Source organism: Lagenorhynchus albirostris, chromosome 11, assembly GCF_949774975.1.
Source record: "Lagenorhynchus albirostris chromosome 11, mLagAlb1.1, whole genome shotgun sequence".
In the NCBI taxonomy this organism is placed as follows: domain Eukaryota; kingdom Metazoa; phylum Chordata; class Mammalia; order Artiodactyla; family Delphinidae; genus Lagenorhynchus; species Lagenorhynchus albirostris.
The window spans coordinates 7489222-7506974 of record NC_083105.1 but is presented as its reverse complement, the minus strand read 5'-3'; the positions used below and the strand labels follow the sequence as shown (position 1 = coordinate 7506974).

Genomic DNA, 17753 nt, shown 5'->3' with positions numbered 1-17753 from the left:
CCGGTCGTCTGCGGACCCTCGAGGCGAGGTGCACGCTGACTCCTGTCTGCCCGCCCACCCACCCGCCCGGCCTGGTAGGTGGGGGCAGGGGCGCCGGGCGGGCAGGCTCCCGTGGGGGGGGGGCGGGGGAGGGACCGAGGGCCCAGAACTGGCTGCACAGGGTGGGGGTTGGGATTCGCGGACCCGGACGCCTCTTCTCATTAGAAAGACTTTCTCTTCCCGGAGCTCTAAAGGGGGGGGGGGGGGGGGGGGGGGGGGGGGGGGGGCTAGGGGCAGCGACCCTGGTCTCCGAGCCCGGGTTGCCGGCTCAGGATCCACCACCAAGCCACCTCTGCAGAATGGCCTCGGAGTCGTACGCCCAGCCGGGAAGAGCTCTGGGGACTCATGGGGCAGGGAGCGGGATTGAGAGGCGGATAAGTGGGAGTAACAGTAGAGACAGCAGGATCTGCCCCACGCAGTCCGCTTTTTCGGCTTTCTTTTCCCACTTCTTCCTGCTTCAGTCATTACCGGCTGTCTGATTTCCCCTGACCCCAAGTTCTGCCTTAACCAGTGTTTGGTTCCCTTGAGTCTGGAGCGTGATGGTGGAAGGTAAGGGTTCTGGGTGAGCTTGAACTGTTTCTTCCCATTCTCTAGGCTTCAGTTGTCTCATCAGCGTGGGATGGGGGCGGTTCTCTGGTTGATCTGTGTGGGGTCTCACTGTCAATAATTGAGCATCTCTGGGACACACCTAGGTGTCCTAATAGAACAGTGGCCAGCTCTGAGATAGCCTGTGCTCATTAAGACTCTTGGTTTAGCCTGAGAACCCATGAGTGACTTTGGGCAGTCTCCTTTTTCTGTGCTTTGGTCTCCACGTTGGTAAAATTGGGCAGCTATTATCTGAGTAGAGGCTGCCTCTGACTACTGTATTTAAGATTGCACTTTACTGACTCTCTCTTATCTTTCTGTGCTTGTTTTACAACTTCATTGGTTTCTCTTAACCCTACTAGGGATGAAAGTACCAGTGTGCAGGGAATTTTGTTTGTCACTGCCGTATTCCCGGCTCTAGAACAGTGCTTGGAACGTGACAGGGACTCAGTAGGTAATTGGGGAATGTTGCCTAGATAGGAACAGGTGTTGCTTGTGGTGCCTGTGGTTCCTAAGAGAATAACAGCCGTCTTATCCCAAGACTGTCTTGCCTCCCTTCCCAGCCTGCACCCCTTCTTCCTTTCTGATGACAGAAGTCAGGAAAGGTGGGAAGCCCCAGAAGTTTCACATCTCTGACTGCCTGGGCCTCCTGAGAGGCCAGGATGGGGAATTGAGAGGCAATGATATTGACCAGGCCCTCCTTCCTCAGGCACAGTACCTCACCCAGCCTTCTGTCTCTGCAACAGGGAGATGACTTCCTTATCCGCATTTTGCAGTGAGGAAGATGAAGCTTAGAGAGGCTGAGCAATTTGCCCGAGGTCCCGAAGTCAGGCAGAGCCAGAGCTCCAGTGCAGGGTTCCAGGTGTTGATCCCTGTTCTCTAAGTATCCCTGCCTTGCTGACTTTATCTTTCTCCCTCCCTCCTATCATCCCATGTCTTTATTTTGTGTCTGTTGGTCACTGGCCCTGGGCTAGGAACTGGGGCTCCAGGGCTTCCCAAAGCTGGGTTCTTGGTGTTTGGAGTCTGTGTCATTATCAGGGGAAGTTGCTGTTCAACTCACTTTCTGTTTCATATAACACCAAGCTCTGGGTCTCACCTTCTTTCTCTGGGTTACTCCCCTAGCTCCAGAGTCTTGGATATGGACCTTCTTCAGTTCCTGGCCTTCCTCTCTGTCCTGCTACTGTCTGGGACAGGAGTCACAGACACCCTGAGGACCTCCCTGGACCCGAGCCTGGAGATCTGTATCCTTTGGGATTGGAGGTGTTTTTGAGGGGTCTATAAATGAGGTTTCTCTATACCCACAACCCCTTGGGAGATTCCAGGGATGGAGCAGAACCCCCTAATAGGAACAGGGGAGAAAAAGTAAGGTGCTCTAACCAGACCTTGATCAAGTCAGTTCTGTTCTGAACCTCAGTTTCCCCATATGTTAAATTGAGAAGGCAAGGCATATATCTCAGAGCCATGAGGACTCTTGAGGATTGTACATGTGCCTCATTCTTTTTGGGTGAGACCCTGGCTGGAGACCAAGCCCTGGCATACTGGGCTGCCTACCCAAGGGCTGGGTCTTGAAAGAATAGAAACTCATAGAAAAGGGTGGGGGGCACCCCAGGCAGAGTATACAGTGTGAGCAGAGGGGTGGAGGTTCTGGGAGCAGTGAGTGGCTGTGGGAGACTGGGGAAAGACCACGGGGAGGGGAGGGCAGGAGCCAGGTCCTGAGGGTTGTATTCAGGTTGTCGGGTGTGGAATCCTCTGTGAAGTGGATGAATGATATGTTGCAGGATTCATATGCTTCTCGGAGAGTGTATTCGTTCCCTGGGGAGTCCCAGGCATGCACATCTATGCCCCTGGCAGAGACTTGCTGGCCAGGGTGGGCCCTCTCGATCGGGACCACTGGATTATCCAGGCAGGAGAACTGGTGCCAGTTCCTTAACTTAATGCTGCTCAGACAAGAAGATGTTTGAGGTGAAGCGGCGGGAGCAGCTGTTGGCGCTGAAAAACCTAGCACAGCTGAATGATGTCCACCAGCAGTACAAGATCCTTGATGTCATGCTCAAGGGGCTCTTTAAGGTGCATGCAGGCAGGGGGCAGCTCATGGCAGGCCTGGTCTTTGATCTGGGCACTGATGGATGCATAGGAGTTCCCCAAGGGGATGGTGTTCAATGAGGGGGAAGCGCATGCACAGAAGATTTTTTTTAATATATAATTAATTTATTTTATTATTTATTTATTTATTTTGGAGTATGTTGGGTCTTCGTTGCTATGCGCGGTCTTTCTCTAGTTGCAGCGAGCAGGGGCTGCTCTTCATTGCAGTGCACAGGCTTCTTATTGCGGTGGCTTCTCTTGTTGCAGAGCACGGGCTCTAGAGCACAGTCTTCAGTAGTTGTGGCACGCGGGCTTAGTAGTTGTCGCTCGTGGGCTCTAGAGCGCAGGCTTAGTAGTTGTGGCGCACGGGCTTAGTTGCTCCGCAGCATGTGGGATCTTCCCGGACCAGGGCTCGAACCCGTGTCCGCTGCGTTGGCAGGCAGGTTCTTAACCACTGCACCACCACGGAAGCCCCTCACAGAAGATTTGAAGTAGGGTTGAAGTAAATGGGGCTGGGGCCGGTCTGGGAAGACCTTTTCAAAGCCACTCAGCCCAGGTGGGGTTCCCTCAGGTGCTGGAGGACTCCCGGACAGTGCTCATTGCTGCAGATGTGCTCCCAGATGGGCCCTTCCCCCAGGACGAGAAACTGAAGGATGGTATGGTCTTCCCAATCTCTCCCTCTCCTCTTCCCCGCTCCATCCTTGATCTTCTCTAGCTGCTCCTTCCCTCTTGTTTTTGTCACTCTTTTCTCTCTCTGGAAGTACCCTCTTGTGGCACCTTCCAAGGAGTCTCTTTGGGTAGTTGGGCACTTAGTATATGATTCTCCGAGTGTTTCTCGGCTCGTTTCAGAGCCAGTTTCTGTGTCCCTGACACATATATTCTGTCGTGTGGTTAGGTGTTTGAGACGGGGGAACTAGAGAGGAGCCTTTGCCCACTTCCCCTCCAGAAATCCTTGCCTTCACCACCCTGACCCTCCTGGTAGAGATGGCAAGGGTTGTTCTCATTTATAGGAGAAAGAACTGAGGCCTTTTGAAGTGACTGGCCCATGGGAGCAGTTACCTTCACTCTTTACTACTGTTCTAAAAGCTTCAACCCCCTTAAATCCTTTTTGAGACAAGGTGAGACCAACATAGATAAATAAAAGAATATTTTGAATCCCTTCATCTCCTTTTCCAAGAATTTCTCTTCAGTGGTAATTTCTCCCTATTAACTGGTTACATTCTAACAGTAGAGTTTGTTAGGTCGCACTGTCTGAGACAGGACGGAAGGAGCTTTTACGTATTGAATGTTGGGCACGTTACAGATATCTCTAATCTCCACGATAACTGAGGAAGGCACTATTCCCTCCAGTTTCCACGTGAAAGAGGACAGGCGGTTTGCCTGGCTCTTACCTGTAAACCAAGCGAACTCCTGAGTTCTTTGCGGTTCAAGATTGTTCTGAAGCCCAGGGGTCCCTGCCCCACTTGTCTCAGACCCAACCTGGCATATCTTTGTAGGAGTCTGCTTATCTCTGTGTGGCTAGGCCAGTGCTGGTGAGCGCTGCCTGGGCCTTATCTATAGGGGTCACTCAAACAGGGGCTGCCACCAGGGCTGGGTGTATAGTTACTATTCTTCATGCTAGCCTGGGTTCGGGGACCTGCCACCATAATGGACACTAAACTCAGTCTAAACTGATTTGTTGACTAGAGGAAGGATATTGGTGGGAAAACTGACCAAATTCAAATTAGGTCTGTGGGTTGATTAATCGTATTGTATCAATGTTAATTTCCTGGTTTAGATAGTTGTGCAATGGTTATATAAGATGATAACATTAGAGGAAGCCCAGTGAAGGAATTTTGTGGTGTATTATGTAAGTCTAAAATTATTTCAAAATAAGAACTTAAGCATTTAAAATAAAATTGGGCATACGCCAAAAAGAAAACAAACCCTGATGTGTTCCCTGGCCATCCTAACAGAACTGACCCCTCACAGACACTGTAGTTGTGTTAACAAAAGGGCCCAGCTCTGGACATTAGGATACCAAGTTGGGGAGGTTAGGCCCAGCAAAGCCTCATGGGATGCATATGCCTCCATGTGCCAAATGACACCCATCTCTCTGGTCCCCATGGCAAACGAGTTTTCTGAGCTGTGAGATACAGGGGAAAGAGCATGTCCTTTGGAGTCAGCCCTGGGTTTGCAGCCCAGGTTTGCTACTCACGAGCCGTCAGCTTCAGTTTCCCATGTGAGAAATGGGAATAGCAGACACATCTCCCTCTAAAGGTGGTTTTGATGATTCAGTGACCTGGTAGACATAAAGCCCTTAGCATGCACTGCACATGTGGTCAGCAGCCTGTGGGCCTCAGGCACCGTTCCCCTTCTCTGATTAGTGGGCTTGCCTCTGTTCTCTGGAGGGCGTGTAGGGCTGGCCAGGAGGGCTGTAGAAGGGCATCTCCCCTGGCCACTCATCAGGGTCCTCTCACCAGCTTTCTCCCAAGTGGTGGAGAACACGGCCTTCTTTGGTGACGTGGTGCTGCGCTTCCCAAGGATCGTGCACCACTGCTTTGACCACAACTCCAACTGGAACCTCCTCATCCGCTGGGGCATCAGCTTCTGCAACCAGTCGGGCGTCTTTGACCAGGGCCCCCACTCGCCCATCCTCCGCCTGGTAAGGACTGGGGTGGAAGAGGTCCGGGAGTCCTCTGTCTGGTGGTATGCTGTGAGCCACGCATCTGCCTTTAGTGAGGCCTGAATGTCAGCCTTTGGTTGCGTTTTCTGTGATAAGCCTTGGGCCACCTTGAGGTGCCCTTTCATGGGGTTCTATGCTGACCTGGGTCCCTAGGGGTCACCACCTGGCCCACATTTGTTCAGGCCTCGAAGGGGGTGGCCCTTGGGTGAGCAGGAGGCAGGAGAAGGCAGAGGATGACTAGCTTTTCCTCATCCGCAGATGGCCCAGGAGCTGGGAATCAGCGAGAAAGACTCTGACTTCCAGAACCCATTTAAAGTAGACCACACAGAGGTGAGCTGCTGGGACCTGTGGCCATGTCTGCTTGGCCTCTGCTGAGCCCTGGGAGGCCAGGGCCTGCAGGGGCTGGGGCACCTAGAGTGGAGTGTGAGGGCTTTGCACTTGGAACCAGAAGTGCCTGGGTCTGGGCCTGAGTATCACTCGCTTACTGGTACCTTTGGGCAAGCTGCTGGCCCTGTCTTAGCCTCAGCTCCCTGTCTGTCCATGCGGTGTGGACCTCAGCTGGGCCAGTCAGAGGCTATGAACACATCCATCCCAGTGTACGGTAGGCACTGTGCCCATCAGGCGAATGTCAGGGAAGCCATGGGAGGTCAGGCCATACATCTCTGCCCTTGAGCCTCTGAGCACCCAGCCAGGCTTCTGTCCCACATTCCTGCACATGTTCTCCTCCTAGGGGCTGAGGTGGGCTCTGAGAGCTGGAGGCTGCAGGGGAAGCACGACAGATACGGACACACAGTAGAGGGGAGGAAGAGATCAGAGGTGGCAGGGCAGGGCCTGAGTGGCAGGGAGGAAGGGCCAGAGCACTGTACTCCTCAAATCACAAGCTCTCCTCAGGTGTAGGGAGGGACCTCTGAAGGTTTAGGATTTTGCTGCTGTTTCATGGTTGCTGACAGGTTAGAGACATCAGAGTTCATTGCAGCAAAAGCAGTTGCTGTTGGCCTGGTCATGTGGGTTTCCCGTATTCCCCAAGTCCCAGGAGGGTGACACAGAGGGGCCCAGGCAAATGCCACCCGTGCAGTGGGTTTGCATCAAGTCTAGAAGCTCCAAGCTTGGGAAATTCACCACCTTTATAATGAACAGAAGAAAACCAAGTCTTTGCAGGCAGACATCACCTCATCCTTCATGGTTGCTTTCTGCAAACACAACCTGAGAAATGGCCCAGGTACAGAGTGCTCTGGTGTACCAGCAAGAATGTGCAGGGCGATGGAGATCACCTCCCCTCGGTCCATCCATCAGCCCTACGTGTCTTGGCTTAACTCACATTTCTACATGAATGTCCTATTCCATGATTCATCTGATCAGTAGAGACTAGGACCACGTTTGTTCAGCGTGTCTCAGACTCCTGTCAGTAGGACTCTAAGCAGCAGGATGAGGCCACGCGCAGTGTTGATCTCAACCATATGCTCCAGGGTCCTGGACTTGGCCAGCTCTGATAAGTCCTGGGGGGGCGGGGGCAGTAGGTCTTACATTTGAAAATCAGCATGCCGTCTAACCACCCATACAAGGGTTTAGACTGAGCTGCTGATCTTTGATGCCATTGCCAGTGATTATAGGGGCCAAGAGATAGACCCAAAGCAACGCTCATCCCCAGTGGAGAGGCATTCTGTGGCCCACTGTCTCCTACATGTTACCACTTGATTTGGGTCACCATTGCATTGTTTGGCTGAGCTCTGGAGGCAGTGTTGCTGCTGAGTTGCAGCCTCAGTTGCCCTACATGGCATAACCAGGGTCACTCAGGGATCAGGAGAAGCAGATGGATTTGTATGTCAGATTGAAACAAGGTTGTTCTGGTCTGTGTGTCTACACAGGGTTACTTTGGGAGCTGCCTTTGATGGTATCAGACACAGCAGAATAGTTCAGGACTGACTGCGTCTATGTGAATTTTCCCGTCACGTGGTTGAGAATGACACACTGGACAGCTGTTCTGACTCTCAACTGCAGCTGCTGCTTGGCTTGGGTGGACCCTAGGATTGTTTTGCCAGGCGGCAGTGCTGGATCTAAAGGACAAAGAGGATTAATTGTTCCACACACCTCCTGGGATCTAAGGCACTCCCTCCCAGATTATTGGTACAAAATCAACATGTCACATCCCAGGACCTATAATTTCACTTTTCTCCAATTATTCCCTACTTTCACCTAGACTTTTTGTTCAGAAGGGTCATATGTGAGTGGGACAAGGGCATTTTTGCAAGATTTCTACAGACACATATCTCCCATCTTGGCCCACATGGGCCACTACAGGGAGACTTGGCAAGGAGCGGAGCGTACTCAACCAAGTGGTCATTATTCTTTTTTTTTTTTTTTTTGGCCGTGCCACGCAGCATTCAGGATCTTAGTTCTCCAACCAGGGATCGAACCCGTGCCCCCTGCAGTGGAAGCGTGGAGTCTTAACCACTGGACCGCCAGGGAAAGTCCCTCAAGTGGTCATTATTCTAACGATCTTGGGCCATACTGTTCCAACCAGGGACTCTAGGTAGCTGAACCAGAAATACGGAGTCCTCTGCTTTGTGTCAGTCCATGGTGGTGAGTGTATTGCCACACTTAGTACAATGATGCATGTAGGTGGCAGTGCCAGTCAACTGGGCTGTGTAGGCTTGATCAGCCTTTTGATTCTGGTTGGTCTCATCAGAGAATTGGCTATGAGCATCTAAGCGAGTGGCCCAGACTGCCCCATTGTCAACCACAGTTTGTTTCCACAGTTCATGGCCCCCAGGAGGGATGGCCATCTTTGATCTGCCAGTTTGTAGCCTGCTCATCTGGCAGACCAGATGGCTAGGACACTGACAACAGTCAGTAAGAATACAGCATGCCTGGTCATTAGGAATATTGTCTAGGCAAGAGTGACGGCTTTTAATTCAGATTGTTGTCTTACTAGCCTTTATGGCAGTTGGTCTTCCAGTGTCATCCCTGGGGCTAGATGGCTGCTGCTGCCCGTGGTCACCTGTGCCGAGGGTTCCCAAAGCCGCCCCAAGGTTGATGATTCGCTAGGAGGACTCACAGGACTCAGTGTGTACTTGTACTCGAGGCTATGATTTATTACAGTGAAAGGGTCCACAGTAGAATCAGCAAAGGGAAAATGCTTCTTGGGTGAAGTCTAAGGGAAACCAGATACAAGCTTCCACGAGTCTCTCCCAGTGAAGTCACACAGGACACAATTTATTCCCCCAGCAACAGGTTATAAAAATACGTGTGAAAAGTTGTCTATCAGGAGAGCCTGTTAAAGACTCAGTGCCCAGAGTTTTTACTGGGAACTGGTCACGTAGGCACCCTCTGCCTAGCACATACCAAATTCCAGACTCCAGAAGGAAAGTGGGTGTTTAGCATAAACCACATTTTTGCACAGTTTAGGTGCAGTGAGCCACTCTTATCAGTTAGGGTGATGGGAATCCCTCCCAGAAACCAAGTTCCCAGACACCAGCCAAGGACCAACCTTGGAAGCAAGCCTTCTAAAAGATAGCAGTGAGGCCAGCTATGTTAACTCTTCTGCACAGCACCATTAGCTCTTCATTTAGGTGAACAATCAGAGGACAGACCTGACTATTCAGAGGAACCTCTGACTCGAGAGCCCTGTTGAACTAGTGGCTTTGCTTCGGGTGACGGAGTGGGGGATATGGTTTTCCACACTAGCGTAGCTGCCTCCCCTTCATGTAAAACCAAGATGACACGTCCTTCAAGGTTGCTTGCTGCAGTCACAACCCTGATAAATGGCCTGGGTGAGAACAGTCAGGACTGGGTTCTTGGTTACGCGGCAAGAACGTGCAGGGATGCTCAAGGCCATGGCAGATTGCCTTTCCCAATGAGGGGGCTCCTGTGGAGATGCTTTTCTTGCTGTGTCACTGGCTTTTCTTGCCCTGCAGATCATGAATGCCTCTCACACACGAGGAGGGTGAGAGCATGGGGCACTGAGAGAATGGGCTCCAGGGTAGATGTAATTTAGCTTCATCATAATGTGCTCTGCTTGGGCATACCTCAGAAGCAACATACTTTCCTTTTATTGGCTGGGGACGGTCCCAAGATTTTACTCAACTTTTTGGTATCCCGTGTGGACCTGTCCACCAGCAACAGTCCAGGTTTGCTCCGCTCACCTTGGGCATTCTCTCCATACAAGTGGGTGTTCCGGGAGTCCCCTCCTACTACATACCCATCACTAGAGCCAACTTGTATCAGGTTTCGCGCTGGCCACTGTCCCAGTCCAGAGGGAGCTGGCCCTCTCCCTGCTCTGAAGATGCTCATCGTCTGTTGGGGAAGGTAGCAGAGAAACACAGTCCCAATCTAGCATGATCTCTGTACCAGTGCAAGAGGGAAGGACCCATGCGAGGGAGCCTATGGAAGTAGGGGGTGGAGGCTCTGGGATAAGTAAGAAGTGCGGGGTTGACCAGCTCAGGGAAGACCTTCCCAGGCAGAGGGACCAGCTTGCACAAAGGCTCAGAGGCATAGCACATGCATTTGTTTAGCATTTAGTGAGTATCTACTGAATCCCAGCCACTAGAGAAGCGTTCTAGCTCTGCCCTCCTGGGAATGGCATTCTAGTTGTAGGAGATAGACAGTCAATAAAAAATATATGATAGGTAATGATAAGGGCTACGGAGAAAAACAGAGGAACGTGGTTAAGGAATTCCAGGGGTAACGGGAATACAGTTGCTATTTCACATGACTTGGACACAGAAGATTCTTACTGCAAAGACGTGAAACAGCAAGGGAGCCAGCTCTGTCTCTGGGGAAGAACATTCCAGGCTGAAGGAGCAGCAAGTGCAAAGGCCCTGAATTGGAAGCATATTTGGAAGGGTGGGGAGTGTGAGAGAGGGTGAGGTCAGAGTTGTAGGCCAGAGCACAGGACCCTTGCATGTCTTCTCAAGGGCTTTGGCTCCAAGACACATAGGAGCAGGGTGAGGGTCTCTGACTTAACCTTTTAAAGGATCAGCCTGGCTGCTGTGTGGAGAATAGTGAGGGGGACCAGGGAGGAGACGGATACTGGTAAGGAGGATGCTGTGCTTGTCTATTTGGGAATTAATGGTGGCTTGAACCAGGGTGACAACAATGGTGCTGGCAAGGAATGGTCAGATTTTGGTTGTTTTGAAGGCAGAGCCAATAAAATTCACTAAGGAAGCAGATCTGGAGTGAAAGAGCTGCATTAAGGATGACTCGACGATTTTTTTACCTGAGTGTGTGGAAGAATGGGACTGCCATTTCTAAAATGGGCAGACTGATGGGACAAGGTCGAGGGCTGGATCGGGAATCAAGGCCTCTTTTCTGGACCTGATGGGCATCTGAATGAAGACGTCAAGGAGGCGACTGGGTATATGACTGGGTTTCAGGGGAGAGCTTAAAGCTAGAGCTGCAAATGTGAGAGTAGCAGGGGGGCAGGGCAGGTATAGCAGTGGTCTGAGGCCTGAGGCCTGAGATGTGCTTGCACTTAGAGACGGGAGAATGAGGAGGAACTCGCAGAGCACCCCAAGACGGATCAGTCAGTGCTAGTGTAGCAAACCCAAGAGGGAATAATTTCCCAGAGGCCGTGTGAGGAAAGTGACAAGAAGGAGGAAGTGATCTTCCTGTCAGATGCTGCTGGAGGGTCAAGGAAGATGAGGCTGAGAATCAGCCACTGGATTTAACAGCATGGAGACATGCCATCAGAGATCTCAGTAAAAGCTGTTTTGGTTGAGTGGTGGGGACAAAAGACTGAGTTTGGAGAAAATGAGAGGAAAGGAAGTGGACGCATCCCATCAAGTACGGGTGACGCTTTTGAAGAGTTTTTCTTTTTTTTTTTTTATGTTTCAGGTGTACAGCATAGTGATTCAGTTTTTTTTTTTTTAATTAATTTATTTTTATTTTTGGTTGTGTTGGGTCTTTGTTGCTGCATGCAGGCTTTCTCTAGTTGTGGCGAGCAGGGGCTACGCTTGGTTGCGGTGCGCAGGCTTCTCACGGTGGTGGCTTCTCTTGTTGCGGAGCACGGGCTCTAGGCATGTGGGCTTCAGTAGTTGTGGCTCACGGGCTTAGTTGTTCCACGGCATGTGGGATCTTCCCGGACCAGAGCTCGAATCTGCGTCCCCTGCATTGGCAGGTGGATTCTTAACCACTGCGCCACCAGGGAAGCCTGTGATTCCGTATTTTTACAGACTATACTCCATTAAAAGTTATTACAAGATGATGGCTATAATTCCCAATGTTGTACTGTATATCCTTGTCGCTTATGATAAAGGTTTTGTTTTCAAGGGGAGCAGATCAACGGGAGACTAGCTGGAGGAGGGTGTGGGTTCCAGGGGAAAGTTTAGTGTGATGGGAGAGACTACAGCACGTTTGCATGTTGATGGGACCCCCCAACCTATTAGGGAGGAAGAACCGATGGTGCAGGGGTAGGAGAGTTGCTGGAGCCTCATCCCTGAGGAAGGGAGGGGGGAGAGGAGAGCTGGTGCCCGGGGGGAGGCGTGGCCTAGCCTGGAAGAGCAGTGTGGGCACAGCAGCAAGTGGGTTGGTGGGTATGGTGGTGGGAGCTTGCGGAAGTTGTCTTCTGAGTGTTTCCATTCTCTTTGGAACAGGAAGCAAGGTCATGGGCTGTGAGTGAGGAGGGGAGGAGTGATGGAGGTTCTAGGAGAAGGTGTGTCTAGGAGAGCAGGAGAGTGAGTAGACCAGGGAAACATTCTGGATTGTCAGGCAGCACGAAGGGTCCACTCGAGGTTAGCATCAGAACTTAAAGTAGGCATTAGCCAGATCTAGCGGGGAGGAGATCCAGGAAAGGGATAGGCATTGTTTCTCTTCTGACCCACCTAGCTGGGGCTGGTGGGGCCAGGATCTCTTGACTTGTCCTTCCCCAAGCCGGAGCCAAGAGTGTGGAGTCCTCTGTGGCTTGAGGGGTCTCCCAGCTCCTCCTTCCTCCCAAGAGGATCAGAATTAACTTGTAGGGATAGGAGGCAGAGTGTGATAAGGAAAGCACTGGTCAGGGAAGTGGGAGGCCTGGGGGCTAGCCCCAGTTGGGACTAGCTGTGTGACTTGAGCAGATCACTTACCCTCTCTGGGCTGCACTTCTCTGACTTCACCCCATCTTCCAGACTTGTGGTTCAGTCTAACATGGTAGGTGGATTACTCCACAAGGTGGAGCTCCTAATTTGTTTTTAACATCTACCTTGATCAGACATTTATCAGATTTATCGTATGAACAAATAAAATGGGTGTATCTCACAACAAGGTTACCTGAGTTTTGGGTACTATCGTATCTCATATTCTAACGTGATTCATTCATTCATTTAAAAAATACATGCTAAGTGCCATCTATAAGCCCGGCAGGCCCTGCACTGGGGGCTTGTGGCTCAGTGAGCAGCATCCGACACAATCCGCCTGTCCTCGTGGAGAGTGTGGTCCAGTGGGGGCAACAGGCACGAAGCAGGTGGTCACAGAGGCAGCTGGTGGCAGGGGAGAAGCACTGAGAAGGAAACAGAGGAGGCAGCCCCAGCCGGGAGCCAGGGCAGGTCCCCAAGGATGGTGACAGCTGAGCTGGAGCTAATGTGGCAGAGGGGGTGGGGGCTGGGAAGAGCCACAGCACGTGCAGAGGCCTGGAAGTGGGAGTGAAGGAGCCCAGGGACCAGAAGTGAGGGAGGAGGAGAGGGGGGCAGGGTGGACCTGCAGATGCAGCTGTGTGAAACCTTGTCCTGAGAGTAATGGAGAGTCGTGGAAGGGTTTAAGCAGGAGTCAGACTTACATTTTGAAAGTAGGTAACTGCAGTGAGGAGAATGGCTTAAGAGGGGCCAAAGAGGGTGTGGAGAGACCCTGGGAGATGCCCAGATTTATGAGGAGGGCAGTGGGGGAGGTGATGGGGGTAGCAGTAGGATAGGTGAGACAGAGAGAAGTAGATGGGTTTGAGACTTAGGGGGTAAAATGGGCCAGGCCTTGGCAATGGACTGTGAGGGGTAGGGGTGGGGGTGGGGGCAATGCTTGGTCTCTGCCCTGCTTGCCTCGACTGGGTTGTGGGGCACTGCTGTTCATGAGGACAGAGACTCTGGAAGGGGACTGGGTTTTGGGGAGATGGAGCCATGCTGGGCTTGGGGCACGTTTGCACATTAGTGGAGGTGTCAGACAGGCATTTAGATAGGGAGATGCACATTTGAGTGGTAACTGACCGTAGAGGTGGAACGGAAGCCCTGTGGTCAGATGAGCCAGTCTGGAGAGTGGGGGAAGAAGAGCAGAGGGCCTGGGGATGACCCCGGCTGAAGTCCTCATCCTCCTCCTGCCCAGCTCGCCCTGTGTTCCCATCTCCTCACTGGGTACCACCGTGCATCCACTGTGGAAGCCACGAGTCTGGGCACCACTATTGTCATCTTTCCACCTCTCTCAGGCTCTGCCGGTTTAACCTCTGGCCCACCTGCTTCCCGTACACTCCCTTGCCTAGACGTTGCAACTTGTTCGCAAGTGGCAGGACCCCTGTTGTCTTACTCTTGCCGGCTGCCATCTCCTCCTCGGGGTTCTGGGAGTCTGTGGTGGTCTTTGGCACTCAGCCCCTTCACCCTGAGTGGAGTCTTTCTGTTGTTTCTCAGATGCGCCATGTAGGTTCAGCACCTGTCCCTCTGCCTGGAATGTCCTCTTCCCTCGTCCTGTTTGCTTGGCAAGCTCCTGCTTATCTTCCAAGACCCGCTTAGCAGTTTCCCCAAGCCCATTTAACTATCTCCATGTCTGTGGGCTGCCCGAGGGCAGGGCCTGTGTCTGAGTGACCTTCCTGTCCCCACAGCAGCCTAGCTCAGAGGGAACTCTTTGCTGCCAGCAGACTTAATCAGACCACTCTGCTCTTCCCCTCAGTTCAGCACCAGCACTGACCCTTTCCAGAAGGCCCTGAGAGGAGAGGAGAAACGCCGGAAGAAAGAGGAGAAGCGGAAAGAGATCCGAAAAGGCCCTCGGATCTCAAGATCCCAGTCCGAGTTATAGCCCTGGAGCAGCCCAGGGCTCAAGGGACCAGGAGGAGGCCAGTCGGGAGGAAGAGGAGAATGCAGCGGTATGACTGGTGGTGAGAGCTGGCCCCTGTGAGAGGGGAGGCCGAGTTTGCTCAGCCCCCTGGAGCCGGCTCTGAGCCCCAGCTGAAGGGACTGGGCCGCAGAGGGCTGCATTTCTCCCCAGGGACCTTCCTAGAGGGGTGCCAAGGGAGCCTTCAGAGGGCGCTGCAGACCTAACCCTGTAGAGACGCTGGGGGGAGCAGGAGGGATCCTGGGCTGGACTCTCCCGCTGGGTTAGGACCGCTGGCCGGCTGGCTGCTGCCCTTCCTGGCGAGGCAGCAGAGCTAGGCTCTGAGCCATGTGTGGAGGTGTCATGCCTGCTGCTGGCCCCACTGTGTCACCGAGTTGCCTGGCACAGTTGTCCCCTGCAGAGACAATAAAAGCCAGCAAATGCTCTGGGCTAGCAGGTTGGTTTGGGCCCCAGGGAGCCTCTCCATGGGGCAGGTGAGAGGGGCCTGGGTCAGGGGATAGGGGGCCCTCAGATGTAGAGACCACCTTAGAGGATATTCCTCCTCCTCAGAGGAGCCTCAAGCCCTGGCGGGGCAGCAAAGCAGGGGCTTGGCTTTGACCTCCAGTTCCCTTCTCAGCACTGTCATGGACAAGGGATCAGTGTTGAGAAGGGACCAGAAGTATCCTGGGAGGGTGTTTAGCCCAAGACAGCCTTGGAGCAGCGTGATCTCTGTCCTCAGGTATCCAGGGAAGTCATTGAGCAGGCTCGGGGAAGAATCAACTTGTCCTCTCTGGCAGCGCAGGGAGACCATAGCCAGCAGGTGGGGGCTCTTGGGGGACAGGCTGCAGCTCTGCAGGAGGCTGTGCTTTGTAATGGTAGGGCTACTCCAAGCTGGATTGATCAGATAGCAAGCTCCCTGTGTCAGGAGGTGTGTAAGAAAAGACCAGGGCTATGGAGCAGGGAAGCTGCAGAGGGAGTTAGGCCCTGAGTGGGCTGCCGCCCTTGTCATATCCCTTCCAGGCAGAGAAGGGAGGGGCTCTGGGGGGAATTCTAGCTCTGTCTCTTTGACTTTGCCAAGCCAGGGGAGAGACACACAACTATCCCCAACCCTTTACCACTAACAGTGCCCAAGGGAGACCCAGGGTCTTAGCCCATCAGACTTGCGGAGTGACCCTGGCCCACCCCTTACCTGTGCTGTGGCTTCATTGGTGTAATGAATTTGATAATGTCTGAACCGTCTGGCCAGCCCTAAACTGCTTCTCTGAGGTTGGGGCCTGGCTTCTCAGTGACAAGAGCCCTTCTCTGATGGTTCTTTGGTCATCCCGTAGATTTGCTGAGCACCCACTATATGCACAGCCAGAGAGGAGCCCAGTCTTAACTTCACCTCTGTCCCATTTAGCATCTTTATCCTCCTGGGTTCTTCCTTCTATACCTTCACTTCTCACCATCTTGGTTGATCCCTTCCTCTCCACCCTCCAGTGGGCCCAAGTTTTCCCATCTGACACCTTCAAAGGTACAAACAGAACCACTCTGCTCTCTTCCCCGGGCAGCTCCAGCTGGGAGCTATGGGAACAGCTGCAGAGTGGGAGGCACTGTGCCCATTTACCTGACCTCCTGGTACTCAGGTAGCCCTCTGCAGAGGGTTACTGAGGCTCTGGGATGGGAAGGCATTGGACCAAAGTGAAAGTGTCATATGGTATGCCAGCAGACAGTCACCCCCCACTGTGGGGAGCCCTGTGAGAGCCACTGAATGGTGGAGTTGCAGGTGGCACTGTCCAGCTCAGTGCCTAGTCCAGAGCAGGGCAGCAGGGTTTAGTTTTCTGTTTCAGGGTGAGACTAGTATAATCTATACCAACCCTCCTGCATGTAAACAATGAAAAGGACTTTCTTGTCTTTTTTCCCCCCAAATAAGGTACTTTATTTATTATGTTATATATGTTAATTATAAAAAGTAATTTAAGTAATACTGAAATACCAAGAAAAAAGTAAAATTCACCCTAAATCCCACCATTCCCATAACCATCACTGACACTCAGCTCTTGGGCCTTCCATCCTTTTTGTCCTTCATGTGATACACAGATCACGTGTAACTTCAGTTACAGTAGCTACCTTGTATGGGCACTGTGTGTCAGGACTTATTCCAAGTGCTGGCTTGCATCAGCTCCTTCTGCCTCAGGGCCTTTGTGTGTGTTGTGTGTTCCCCTAGCTATGCCAGATGCAGTTCCCTCCTCATAATTTTAGGTTTTGTCTTAAATATCAGTGCCTGTTTTCTTCATCAGACTGGAAGCTCTCAGAGGGCAGGAACTGTCTCTCTGCCTGCCACAGAAATGTTCAATAAATATTGTCAAATGAGTGTACAGATGATCTCACTTAATCTTCACCACTACAAGGGTGCACTGTTCCCATTTTAGAGCTAAAAAAACTGAGGAAAAAAAAAGTTATTTAACCAGCCCAAAGTCACACGGTTTGTAAGTGAATCCACATGGCTGCCTCCACCCAGCCTTTGAACTCTTAAGTCTTGACCGCAAAGCAACTGCTACCTCTCACAGACTAGCAGGAAAACATAGTGTTCCCTTTTAACAATATATCGCGGAAGTCTTTGTCAACAGGTATATTCATCAGGTCCTTATTGGGCTTCCCAGTTTTTCCCAGTTACAGCGGACTCTGAAGAGCTCCTTTGAGGGCACACTTCTCTGAGCACTCATACGTTTATTCCTTAGTATAAATTCCTAGAAACCTGCACAGTTGTTTACATCGTGACCAACTGCAACACTGGAAGTGCGGTGGCTGAAGGAGTGGGAATCCGTGGGTGGGTTGCGCCTCAAAATCCCTGCGGAACTTTGTCAAGATGTGCTCGGAACCCACCTCAGAATGCCTGTGGTGGTTCCGGGCACTGGCGTTATTTTAAAGGACTGCAGGAGATTCTGAGGTACCCGGGGTGAGGCAGCTGGAGTAAGCGCGTGGTCGCGGCAGGTGCAAGGGCGCAGAGTTTGTAAAATACACTCCGTACTTGGGCAGTTCGCGAGCCTCGGTAGCCGCCTTCGTAAGGGGCTTGGGAGAAACGCGACGTGAACGATCTCCATACTCCTCCGGGCCCCAGTGCTGGGGTCCAGTTTTGATTCTACCCGCCACCCAAGCGGGCTGGGGGGACCGGGGCTAGGGTGGGGGAGAGACAGCTGGGACGATGACGTAATGTGCTCAAGGCTTACTCTGGGGGCGCCCAGCGGGCGGGGGCGGGGTGGAAGATGTTAACCCTTCATTCCCCAGCGGGTGGATGGAGTAGCTTGTGGAGCCGAACCAACAGAAAAGGGAGCGGTTCCTTTAAACTACGGGAAGGAGGTTGGGCTGAGGACCTGGAGGCTTCTCTTCGCATTCGCTAAGAGGCCGCCAGGGGAGGGGCCTC

At 52.4% G+C, this 17753-nt stretch overlaps 1 protein-coding gene across 3 annotated transcripts; it reads left to right on the top strand.

Annotated features, from left to right (window-relative positions):
- The first annotated feature begins 36 nt into the window (after positions 1 to 36).
- CCDC134 (coiled-coil domain containing 134) lies at positions 37 to 16703 on the top strand. Of its 3 annotated transcripts, XM_060165004.1 has the most exons (8): positions 58 to 74; positions 501 to 588; positions 1747 to 1865; positions 2570 to 2691; positions 3278 to 3362; positions 5169 to 5350; positions 5630 to 5701; positions 14210 to 16703. In XM_060165004.1, the coding sequence occupies exons 3-8, from the start codon at positions 1763 to 1765 to the stop codon at positions 14333 to 14335; spliced, it is 690 nt and encodes a 229-aa protein (XP_060020987.1). In that variant the 5' UTR covers positions 58 to 74; positions 501 to 588; positions 1747 to 1762; the 3' UTR covers positions 14336 to 16703. The 3 variants fall into 3 exon arrangements, with proteins under 3 accessions (XP_060020988.1, XP_060020987.1, XP_060020989.1); XM_060165005.1 differs by lacking the exon at positions 501 to 588 and having other exon boundaries at positions 37 to 74; XM_060165006.1 differs by lacking the exons at positions 58 to 74; positions 5630 to 5701 and having other exon boundaries at positions 278 to 588.
- The last annotated feature ends 1050 nt before the right edge of the window (positions 16704 to 17753 follow it).